Raw genomic sequence first — 12527 nt, forward strand, 5'->3', positions numbered from 1 at the left:
TTTTATCCTCCTGACATACTCCTATATATCCCTGGACACCTAGTTCAAATGTTACCTCTTTTGTGAACCTTTTCTGACCACCACCATCTACCTAGCATTTCCCCTCACCATACCTGGGCTAAAATATACTTATTTAGAAGTTTCTGTTATGACACTTGCAACATTATAGTGTAGTGATATTTACTTTGTTGCCTCTGTCACTGCAACTTGAGCTTGAAGGCAAGGATTGCGCCATGCCCATGTTGGGATCCCCTATATCTAGCTCAATAGATCTTCAATGAATGGATGGATAAATAAAAGAACAAATGAATAAAATGAAAGGAAGGCCTTTGAGCTGTTGTCAGTGAAGAGCCAGCTCATATTTGAGAACATGTTGGATTAGGGAGAGAGTGTGGAAGTTCTAAAAGTATTGGAGTCACTATGAGGATAGGAAACTTTGTCTTTTTTGTTCATTGCTTTCTCCCTGGTGCTTCTCACAGTACCTTTATACTGGCAGGCTTCAGTGAATATTTCTTGTATGAATGAATGAATAAGCAAATAGTTTGACTCAGCTCCTTCTCCTAATAGTTTCCATGGGGAGTCTTTTCTTTTTTAATGATTGTTCCTATCACTGTGCATTTACTTATTCCAGCTAGTTAAGGTCATGAAATTCTTATCTCAAAGATCCTCTGGCCCTTGAGCTTCACATACTCTTCCAAAGGCTTTAAATAGTTTAAAATATTTCCACAAGAAAACAGCTCCACAGCATTCACCTACACAGACTGTGATGTAGAGCGCCTCACTATCTGTATTTTGTGATGTCTTCTCTGGGAGATAGGACCTCGTTCTTTACGGGGACCTCAATACACAGTCTCTATTATGTTGACCATCTCCTGTTTGTCCTTCTGTGGCCCAGTTAATCTTGTTGTTGCCAGTACTGAAGTCAAAATCATGATGTGCTTGTTCCCAAAGAAAAATATGACAATACATAGATCATAAAAACTCATACATTTTTGTTGAAGTAAAGTACTTCTGTAATATCAAGATAAATAACTAAAACATTTTTAATCTTTTCAGCTATACAATATAGAACTAATTCATATTCATAAAAGCAGGGTCTCAGTTATGTCCAAACCAAATGATGATGCCTCTGTCTTTTTGTTTTTGAAAGGATGATCTGGCACAACAGCTAACTGCCAGCTGTTGTGTTACTACGGGAGCTTGATGACATGGAGGAGATTTAAATGAATATCTCCAGGTGTAGATACGCTCCATGGTGAATCTTGAGAGTACCATCAGTAGCTTGAATTCAGGTTTGTTTTGAAGAGACATTAATTTTATCTGGTATATATAATGTTTACATATTATTGGCTCTTGGTAACATATATACTATGATGATGAACAGTGCTCTCCTTCCTCAGGATCGTAACTTTTTGCCACTAAAAGCATACTCTATTTGTGGCAGATATTAAAAATAATACAAACCGAAGGCCAGGCCTTCCTGAGGAGCTTGCAGAACAGTGGTCTGTCATTATCATACAAACTCCTTCTTTCTTTCTGTTCCCATCAGAGTTGGCCTGTTGGGTCCAGTGATAACTGCCTCCTTAAGAATGAGAAGGGCTTTGCTCTGAGAATAAGGTCCATGAGTCCATATTTTCCAATATCTTTCATTATGGAGCAGACACAATCAATACAGTGGGGACATCATAATGAGGAACTCTTCTCTTTTTGGACTTCACAGGCTCCACACTTGGCTGCTAAGGATATTTTAATTGAGGGGAAAATAAAAGAAGCAGCAGGCAGTATTCAACAAGTAGCCCTTAATGGGTCCATCCTTGGATTCATCTGGAATGACTGGGGCAGAACGTTCTTTAACCAGAGGGCCTGACTCTATTGAGCTCCACTAACATTAGTCTTATTTGACCAGCTTCTCAAAGCAAATACTCTTGCAGGAAAGACAGCTGCTAGCCAGAGGGGACCACCTGATCTGCCATCATTATGGATTAACTTTATTGAACCACAGCAGTACAAAACACCATGTTAGTTGAAAGGGAACTCCACACCAAACCTCAGAGATAGCCTGTTTCTACTCCCTACTCAATGAATATAATAACTATGCCAGACATTGCCTTCATGACAAGTGTGTGTCTAAGAGACTCAGTATCCATGACAGTATAGATTAGAGGTCTCTAGGGGCAGTGAAGGAAGCTTACATTATCACTTGTTTTTCATCAATGTCAAAAGACTTCTCTACTGTCACAGACAGGCCAGATGAGACAGGACAAAGAAAAGTCTGCTGGCTCAGTAGGAAACCTCCCGAGGAACATAAAAGTAGCTGAATTACTGAGCCTTTGATGGGTGACTTCAGGCAACAGCTCCATGAGGCTTATTTGCTGCCTTTTCCATTTTAAGAAATCTTGAGGCGTGGGGAGCTGATCAGGGAGATGTTTTAACCCATTGTAAAAATGGCAGGCACTCTGTTCTCCAGACCCTGGCAAGAAGAAAGGTAGGCAGCATTGGAGTGTCGTGCCACCCTTCCATTTCTGTGAAAATCCCCAACAGATTTATAAGGAACAGGCATCAGTACTGTTAGACATATACTATTCTCTTCACCTGTTGCTGTCCAGTATTTCACCAGGGAAAAATTTCACCCTTGCCTTTACTGTCCTTCACTGTTGTTAAAGGTAAAGATGAGTCATAATTCAACTTTTTGTGAGCCACATCGCACATGTGAACTTGAAACAATAATAATAATAATAGCTGAGTTAATTGAGGAATTACTGTGAGCCAGGCATCATTCTAAGGCTTTACATGTATTAACACATGAATCCTCATAACAACCCTATAACATAGGTGTCATTATTATCTGCATTTTACAGATGAAGAAACTGAGGCATAGAGAAGTGAAGTAACTTGTCAACAGTCACACAACTGGTTAATGACAGAGACTTGAACATAGGCATTCTGGATCTAGAACCCATGTTCAAATCTCAGTGGTAAACTGCCTTCCTAAAATAATACAGATACAAGAAAAACCAGTTCACACATAACTTAAGTGATTTTATACATAGCTTCACAAAGTATATCTCAACCTGATGTTATTGCCCCATGCACTTTAAGACAAGAAGGGAACTACTGAACTAATACCAGCATTTCTATGACCAGGTTTCCAAACAGTCAAGTAAGTTTCACTGGAGCATGGTGGCAGGCAGAATCACTGAATTACAGGTCAAAGAGAAACCATTTCTTTACAGTCGTTAAGAAAACAAGATGTGGAGAAGGGAGCCAAAGGTAGAAATTAAAAATACTCTTGAGGTTTCAAATGTCTGGTTGAAGCTGGATGTACAGAACGCTTATTAGCATATTAGCGTTGACAGTGGCTGCATAGCATCCAAATACTTTCAATTTAAGTGGGAGCTTAGCAGCGATTTGAAGAATGTATGTTAGTACTTCCTCTACATCAGAGCATATAGTACTGCTAAGAGTAGTAATAATGATGACAGTTTATCTTTATTGGGTGCTTATTATATGGTAAGCAGTGTGCTAAGTATATTATTTAATGTCCACAGCAATCCTATGAGCTAGGACACTATCATTATCTCCATTTTACAGATGAGAAAACTGAGGAACAGACAGGTCAAGTAACTTGCTTAAGGTAACATAGTAAGTGGCAGAGCAAGGACTCAAACCCAGGTAATCCTCTAACTTCAAGGCCTGTGTTGTTAAGCACTAAGCAAGATACTGTTATGAGGATTCAAGCCCTCTACCACACTGTTAAGAAAACTTACCACAATTTTCTAGCCTTATTATTGACCCCAGCTCAAGCTTTGGGTCTGTAATGATTGCTTGGTGGAATTTTTGTTCTCAATGCTAGGCCTTTCTTTTTCCATGTTATAGATGGGTGGCTAAGTATTGAATATTACTTTGTGAGCATAGATTTATGCTTATATATGATAATTTACAAATCATATGATATCAGTTAACATTTAGTCCCCTGGACCAGAGCGCAGATGTAGCCTCAATATTTTTCCTGGGACTTTTACACATATGGTCCAGACTGTCATAAACTGGAAATATTTAAGTCAAATTAGATTGTCTAGTCATCTTAGACTATAAGTGTTGTGACTCAGGGACACTCTACATGGAGCTATAAAACAATATATATTTCAGTTTAAATTCTATTATAATCAAATAATAAAGAGGTACTAAATACAAAACTTGTTACTTCCTTAGAAATGTCTATGAGAAATACATTAATAATGATTTTTGAAGTATTTTAATAGCTGCCATTTTTGAGCACCTTCTATGTACCATTGTGCTAAACATGATTTAATTGTCATCCTAGGAGTTAGGCACTATTAGTCTGACTTTGTAGATGAGGACACTGAGTCTCAGAAGATACACAACTGCTCGAGATCAAATAGTGAAAGAAACAGGCTTGGAAGCCAAGCAGACTGACTCCAGCACCTGACATCTTAACCATTCTGCAATATTGGCTCCTACAGTAACATTCACTGATCCCAGATTGGCCCCACTAGTCATTCAAAACCTAAGGAAATCCATGGTCCAATCACTGTAGCTCTCAAAGGATGTTTGGTGGTTCATTTCAATTGTTGTTGGTCTAATGGAGAAGAATACAGTCTGGTGAACTACAACCTATGGTATGAATTATAGTTTGGCAGAGTTCTTTGCACCTGCCACATATAGAATTTAGACTCCTTTTTTTTTTCTCCACCCATTTCTTATTCACATACCTTTTTTTCTTCATGTTTGGTTGCTTTTATGCTTGTTTCTTGGCTTTTGATGTAACAACATTTCTTAATTCATTATTAGTATTGCTGTCTAGCATAGCCCACCCTCGTTATAACTTATAAGGATTTATAATCTGCACTGGAATTGTGAAATAATATTTTGGGGGGTGTAGCTAACTATATAAATAAATGGCAAGGCAAAATGGCATTACTCTAAATCTGTTTATCAACTTTAATGTGCCTGTGAAGCACCTGGGGATCTTGCGAAAATGCAGCTTCTGATTCAGTAGGTCTGTGCTGGGGCCTGAGATTCTGGGATTCTAAGTGGTTCCCAGGTTATGCAGGGCACACTTTGAGTAGCAAGGTTCTAGATTGGCCTGGTCCTGTTGTGCTTTTAAGTAGAGTCACAATTAATTGAATCGGGAGATTAATGTTTAGGCTGTTTAAAAAGCTGCCTCAGGCTCCCTGAGATGGCAGTTCCCAAATGTCTTCAAAAATTCATTGTAATGATTAATTAGCTCTCACTGTCCAGGAAGCTTTTTTGTGTCTAAACAAAACCCTTCAGGTGCTGTGATGTTCTGCTTCTCATTTTATCTTTAGTGGAGGCGGAGTTAGTCCGCCATGTCGGTTCTATTACAGGTTACTTTGTTTATGTATATATGTATGTGTGTGTGTATTTACACACAGTTATTCAATGTTAAAAACAGTCTTTGGGCTGTCCTCCATCATCTCCTTTCTCTCCTCTAGGAATCTAATATTTTGGAGATATCTACGTCAGTTCTCTTTCTGTCTCCATGTTTATTTGCCTCCTTTATGAAATCTATAAAATTACACAAGCTTTGTAATTCCTCGCCAAAATCCTCTTGCCTTGTATTTCAAAGAGCTGTTTAAAGCTTCAATGACCCTAGCCTGCATTGGATATACCCCCAGCATGTCCAAAGTGCAAAACGGAGTATACTAGTAACTACCGGCTACCCAGACTATAAAGCTCATATTACAAAAATGCACACTCTAGGCAGAATCTGGTAAATGTCAACTTCAAAATAAGTTGTGTCATACTGCTATATTTATTACCACATGGTCAATAAAAATAAGCACTTGCGAGGTGATTAAAAATAACATACCAGGTAAAATTGGTTGTCCGGCAATTCCCAGCGGTGCCATTCCAAGATTATTCATTGCTGTGGCCCATGCAGTTGGATCAGACATAGGTAGTGTCATTGCAGTGGAATCCACATTCAGAGTTCTACTGTTATCGGCTGAAAAGAAATGACAAGCAAAATAATTTGTTGTGTTAAGGCTCTAGCATCTAGTTTACTTATAAACATAAATTCTGGCAAACTCTTTAGGGAAATGGCTGGAGAAATGGACAAGTGGTGAATCAGGCCTCAATGCCAGCTTTCTTACAAGGGTTAAAACAATACAGCTTGAACTGGCAGGAAGTCATGGAATTTGAAAGCAATTTACCAGATGGCATTTTAGTATAAGTGTTTGCTTCCTTCTCTCCCTTTCTTCCTTCTCTCTCTCTCTCTCTCTCTCTCTTTTTCAAGCATACTCAACAGAGGAGCTTGGAATGATTAAGAAGTTTCCTATTCTTCTCATAGTCCACCAGCATATGATTACTTCAGCAGCTTCTATCCAAACTACTTATGCATGTAAAGCAAGAAAAAACATCCTAGGGCTTCTGTAGTTGGCAATAAAAGATGAGAATTATACTCCTGATGTAATTTCATATCTTTGAGGCAGTACTATTGAATAGAGCTGGACACATAATCAGCAGACATCAAATTAGCTGAATGACAATTTTGGGGGTTAGGGGAACAATGAGAAAAAGCAGACTAGAGACACAGTCCCTGCCCTCAAAGGTTGTACAATAAAATTGAAGATACTGATGATGATGGTGATAATTATTACCATTATCACTACCTCCACCCACTACTACCTCTGTTGAACACTTACTGTATACCAGGTAAATCACTTGGCATGCATCATTCTCATTTAACTTTCAGAATAGCCCTATGAGGTAGGGACAATTTATATCTCCACTTAATAGAAGTTTTAGAGACATTTAAGAGAAGTTTTGAAAGGTCAAATATATTGTCCAAGGTCATACAGAATGTATAATTTTTAGCCACTATGCTTTACTGTCTTCAGTTAAACAACTAGGAAACAATGAAAGACTCAAATGGTATAGATCAGAAATGTTCCTGTAGTTTATGGTATGCAGAGCTACTGTGGCCTAAGCAGGAAATATTTCATGGAGAAAATAGGACTGAACAGAATGGACCAGATTTATATAGAGCATGTCATGAGTGATGAGTAGTTATTAGATAGGTAAAGTAAAGGGGCCAGACATCCCAGGAGCAGGAATGATATAAGCAAAGACATTGAAATGGGTTTTATAAGCACGTACATGTACACAGTGTTGGGAGAGATATAGTCATGAGTCATCTGAGCACAAACGGACTTTTGTTTCGGAAAATTTTCCTCTGACTACTGATAGCTGTAGAAAAAATATTTCTATGGCTTTTTTCCTACCTCCCAGTACACACTTCTGCCAATTACAACCCATGAAGGCAACTCTGTTCTAACAGTAGCTTGCTAAAGTCCAAGGCAACATCAGGGCTGACCCTTGCCAGGGTTACTTATACATGTGCTCTTTTGGTCACTGATTGGTCAGAACAAGCAAATGTAAATGTTTAAAAACATTATTTCTGAAATATTAGTTTTTGTCATTTTTCTGTGCTGCCTTTGCCTCCTCCCCCTTAATCCCCTCTTCACACATATACAGTGATTGATGGCACTAAGTGTTCATTAATTACAGTCAGAAGTCACATTTCAGAGCTAGTGATTTCTCCATGTGTAGGAACTTTAGTCGTCATATCCAGCTTTCAGTGTTCTCTCACAAAGGCATATCCAAAGGCTAGAAATAGCCTCCTTGCAAATATTATCAAGAAAACAAACATGGGATGCTGAATATCCTTTGGGTTGAGAGTTTACATAGTGATAATTAGTCTACTTGGACTTCCAAGCCCCCAGTTAGGGGAGATTTTAGAAAATGTTATAGCTGAAAGATATCTTTAGAGATTATTGAGTCTATACCCTGATTTTCTCTGGTTGCTGGAGAATCACTCCCAGAAGAAACTGGTAGGTTTAGAAGGACTGGGACCCAATGCCAAAAATAATTTCTTGCAACAGTTTGGCTACTCATTGGTTCTGCAGTCCTGACAAATATTAAAACGAACGAACAAACAAACAAACAAACAAACAAACAGGAACACTTCTCAGTAAAGGATTTTGAGGTCAAAGAATGAGAATTTATAATGTATCAACCTAGCCAAACTCTGGACTAATTAGGGGCGGGATCAGTGTTTGGGGGAAGACAATGATCTCAATTACAATTTTGAGGGAAAATACAGTATTGTTATTTTCAAAACGTATAGTAATTCACAATGCTTGTTAAAATGTTAGCAAGTAGAGTTCCTGCTATGCTTGTTTACAGGAACAGATAAGGAACATGTGTAATTAACAGCATTATTTTGCCTCAATGAATGTGGTTCTTAAATACTTAGGAAATTTTGCTTTAAATGTCCTTCTTATTGCCCTTCCCTCCCCTAACACCCATCTCCACCTGTCAAAATCCCACTCATTTTTGAAGGGCCATCTCAAATGCTACCTTGTTTGTGAAACTGAAATGGCCAGGTGGGAAGGACTCCCTGGCAGAGCCTCCCACTGACCTGCACCCTGGGGTGGAGCCTTGGAAGTTCATGTGTTTGCAGTGGGAAGGAGCCTGGCCCCTCCTCTTCCTGGGTGGAACCTGGGATTCAATCTACCAGGTGGGAAGCACACCAGCAGGGATTTGGCCTTGCAGAGGGTCCCTGTTTCCCTTTTTTACCCCTTTTTCCCCAATAAATTCCATTTTTCTCACCCTTCAAAGTGTCTGCAAGCCTAATCTCTCACGGCTGTGTGACAAGGACCTGGCTCTTAGCTGAACTAAGGAAAAAGTCCTATAACAAAACCACCTCATTGGAATTAATTACTTCTTCTGATGTGTTCTCATAGCATTTTATCTAGAATTTGATTTTCACGTTTGCTCATTCTCTCACTCATTCCCTGCAAAGTAAACTTTTTTGAGTCTTACTATATGCCCTGCTGTTTTGCTAGTAACTAGGAATACAGAGATGAACAAAACTCATTTACTGCTCTGGAAGAATTCAAAATATAGTGAGAGGGACAGACATATAAACAATCCAATATAAATTATTATAATAAGTACTGTAATTAAACCAAGAGTGGAGTGCTCTGGGAACACAGAGGAGTAATTAAAGCTGCTAGAATGGGTTTGGGTATATGTGTTTCTGGTTGTGGGGTGAAGGAGGAATGCCATGGAAGCCTTCACTGGGAAAGAATCATTTGAAATGAGTCTTTAAGGAGGGACAGGATTTTCTTCCAGGTAGTGAATGGAAGACTGGGGTAAAAAGTGCATTCCAGTAACTGGTACCAAAACAGAGATATAGACCAATGGAACAGAACGGAGCGCTCAGAAATAATACCACACATCTACAGCCATCTGATCTTTGACAAACCTGACAAAAACAAGAAATGGGGAAAGGATTCCCTATTTAACAAATGGTGCTGGGAAAATTGGCTAGCCATAACTAGAAAGCTGAAACTGGATCCTTTCCTTACTCCTTATACGAAAATTAATTCAAGATGGATTAGAGACTTAAATGTTAGACCTAAAACCATATAAAACCCTAGAAGAAAACCTAGGGAATACCATTCAGGACATAGGCATGGGCAAGGACTTCATGTCTAAAACACCAAAAGCAATGGCAACAAAAGCCAAAATTGACAAATGGGATCTAATTAAACTAAAGAGCTTCTGCATAGCAAAAGAAACTACCATCAGAGTGAATAGGCAACCTACAGAATGGGAGAAAATTTTTGCAATCCATTCATCTGACAAAGGGCTAATATCCAAAACCTATAAAGAACTCAATCAAATTTACAAGAAAAAAACAACCCCATCAAAAAGTGGGCAAAGGATATGAACAGACACTTCTCAAAAGAAGACATTCATACAGCCAACAGACACATGAAAAAATGCTCATCATCACTCGCCATCAGAGAAATGCAAATCAAAACCACAATGAGATACCATCTCACACCAGTTAGAATGGCAATCATTAAAAAATCAGGAAACAACAGGTGCTGGAGAGGATGTGGAGAAATAGGAACACTTTTACACTGCTGGTGGGACTGTAAACTAGTTCAACCATTGTGGAAAACAGTGTGGCGATTCCTCAAGGATCTAGAACTAGAAATACCATTTGACCCAGCCATCCCATTACTGGGGATATACCCAAAGGATTATAAATCATGCTGCTATAAAGACACATGCACATGTATGTTTATTGCAGCACTATTCACAATAGCAAAGACTTGGAATCAACCCAAATGTCCATCAGTGACAGACTGGATTAAGAAAATGTGGCACATATACACCATGGAATACTATGCAGCCATAAAAAAGGATGAGTTCGTGTCCTTTGTAGGGACATGGATGCAGCTGGAAACCATCATTCTCAGCAAACTATCGCAAGAACAGAAAACCAAATACCACATGTTCTCACTCACAGGTGGGAATTGAACAATGAGATCACTTGGACACAGGAAGGGGAGCATCACACACTGGGTCCTATTGTGGGGATGGGGTAGGGGGAAGGGATAGCATTAGGAGATATACCTGATGTAAATGATGAGTTAATGGGTGCAGCACACCAACATGGCACATGTATATATATGTAACAAACCTGCACGTTGTGCACATGTACCCTAAACTTAAAGTATAATAATAATAATAATAATAATAATAAAAAGAGTATTCCAAGAAGCAAGAAGCACCAAGCATTTACCATTTAAATGACTGCTTTGGATTATTGATATTGTGTACCTGTCTCCCTTCTGCTGGCCTGCCTGCCTCTTTTAGGTCAGGGACTGGGTTTGAGGCATTTTCTTTCCTTATTTCTTAGTTTAGTGTCTAGTATAAAGTAGGTATTCAAGAAATATTTAAATTAATAAAGAAAATTAATTTACATTGATTTTGGGCACAATAAGTAATCTATACAATGACACTCATTGATTATTTGCATACCTTTTCAGAATGACAAATTGTCTTAAATAGATGGCATTATTGCTACACCAATTCTTTCTCTAGGACAGCTGAATACTTGTAGAAATTTGCTTAGTTACAACCAGGGATCTATGCCCAACCAGTAACTCAGTTTGATCTCATTAGCTATGAACTTTTCCCCATATTGGCATAATCATACAGAAAAGCTTGCAAAATTTTGTTTTAAAAGGGAAATCCCAGATGATCACCTCTGGCAGCAATCTGGATTCAAGGTCCACAGTAACAAAACATGTTGTGCTAAGCATCTGTTTAGAATTATCACTTAGTGGTGGAAAAGTTAAGTTCTGGATCCACTTTTCAGACTAGAAATGGACATCTAGTAATTTTCCCCTGAATCCTACAATCCCTGGTAGCAGCCAAGAATATTCAGAAGGTGAGTGCTACTGGCTGTCAAGTGGTCTTCAAAATATCTACCCCAAGTCTGAAGAACATGTCCTGCCATGCTGGTTCTCCTATTCTGCTGTGTGACAAGTTCTCAAGAGGTCAGAGATTGTAGAGTGGGTTGTAAGTAAGTGCCTTCTAGGTAATTTGGTTGAAGATATGGCACTTTGGAATAAGCTCCATTGGCACCAAAAGAATACAAGATTTGGAAGTGATCACCTACGTCAACTTGGTATCATTTTATAACTATCAAATCTCTGCCATCTGTTTATTTTTGTCTTGTTGATACATTGCTGATTAACTTGTCAATCACTGTCAAAGTTATTTGATTTTGAAGACTACACACACACACACACACACACACACACACACAATTTCCTCTGAAACAAGGACAACAGTATGTTGGTGCCATCTCTTCAACTATATTCTTTCATTAAGACAAAAACTCTCCTTCACTGATTATTTACTCTCCTACAATTCTCTTTATTATGTCCAAGTGTATATCCATTGGTTTTTATGCTTACTGTTATTTTGTTACACATTATTGTGCAAAGTTGAGGAGACAGTTTTGTCAACAAACATCTACTGAAAGCCTGTTAACCACAGGAAGCAATCCTGTCTAATCATCAAGAGCATTGGTCTGGGAGTCAGATGGCTCTGGACTAGAGTCTAACTCTACTACTTAGCAACCGTAATGTGCTCATTCACTTTCTTTCTTCTCCTCTTGCCTGCCTGCCTTCTGGTCTTCCTTTCATATTTACCATACAGTCACTGAACATTTTCTATGTGTCAGGCAGTATCGTAGATGTTGAGGATATTAGAGTGAGTCAAAGAGACCTCATTCCTTTTGTAGGGACATGGATGCAGCTGGAAACCATCATTCTTAGCAAACTCTCACAAGAACAGAAAACCAAACACCGCATGTTCTCACTCATAGGTGGGAACTGAACAATGAGATCACTTGGACTCGGGAAGGGGAACATCACACACCGGGGCCTATCATGGGGAGGGGGGAGGGGGGAGGGATTGCATTGGGAGTTATACCTGATGTAAATGACGAGTTGATGGGTGCTGACAAGTTGATGGGTGCAGCACAGCAACATGGCACAAGTATACATATGTAACAAACCTGCATGTTATGCACATGTACCCTAGAACTTAAAGTATAATAATAATAATAATAATAAGAGACCTCATCCTTGCTCTTGTAGAACTTATAC

General features: G+C 38.8%; 1 protein-coding gene across 4 annotated transcripts in view; it reads right to left on the reverse strand.

Annotated features, from left to right (window-relative positions):
- The window catches only part of ENOX2 (ecto-NOX disulfide-thiol exchanger 2), a 291824-nt gene that overhangs the window by 77623 nt on the left and 201674 nt on the right, over nucleotides 1-12527 (reverse strand). For 3 of the 4 annotated variants that reach the window (XM_025373306.1, XM_025373305.1, XM_025373303.1), the window contains one exon: nucleotides 5855-5989. In XM_025373306.1, the coding sequence (XP_025229091.1) occupies nucleotides 5855-5951 (97 nt within the window). In that variant the 5' untranslated portion in view covers nucleotides 5952-5989. Of the gene's footprint in view, nucleotides 1-5854; nucleotides 5993-12527 lie in introns of all 4 variants that reach the window. The other variant, XM_025373304.1, reaches the window with a different exon arrangement.

Source organism: Theropithecus gelada, chromosome X (assembly GCF_003255815.1).
Source record: "Theropithecus gelada isolate Dixy chromosome X, Tgel_1.0, whole genome shotgun sequence".
Lineage (NCBI taxonomy): Eukaryota > Metazoa > Chordata > Mammalia > Primates > Cercopithecidae > Theropithecus > Theropithecus gelada.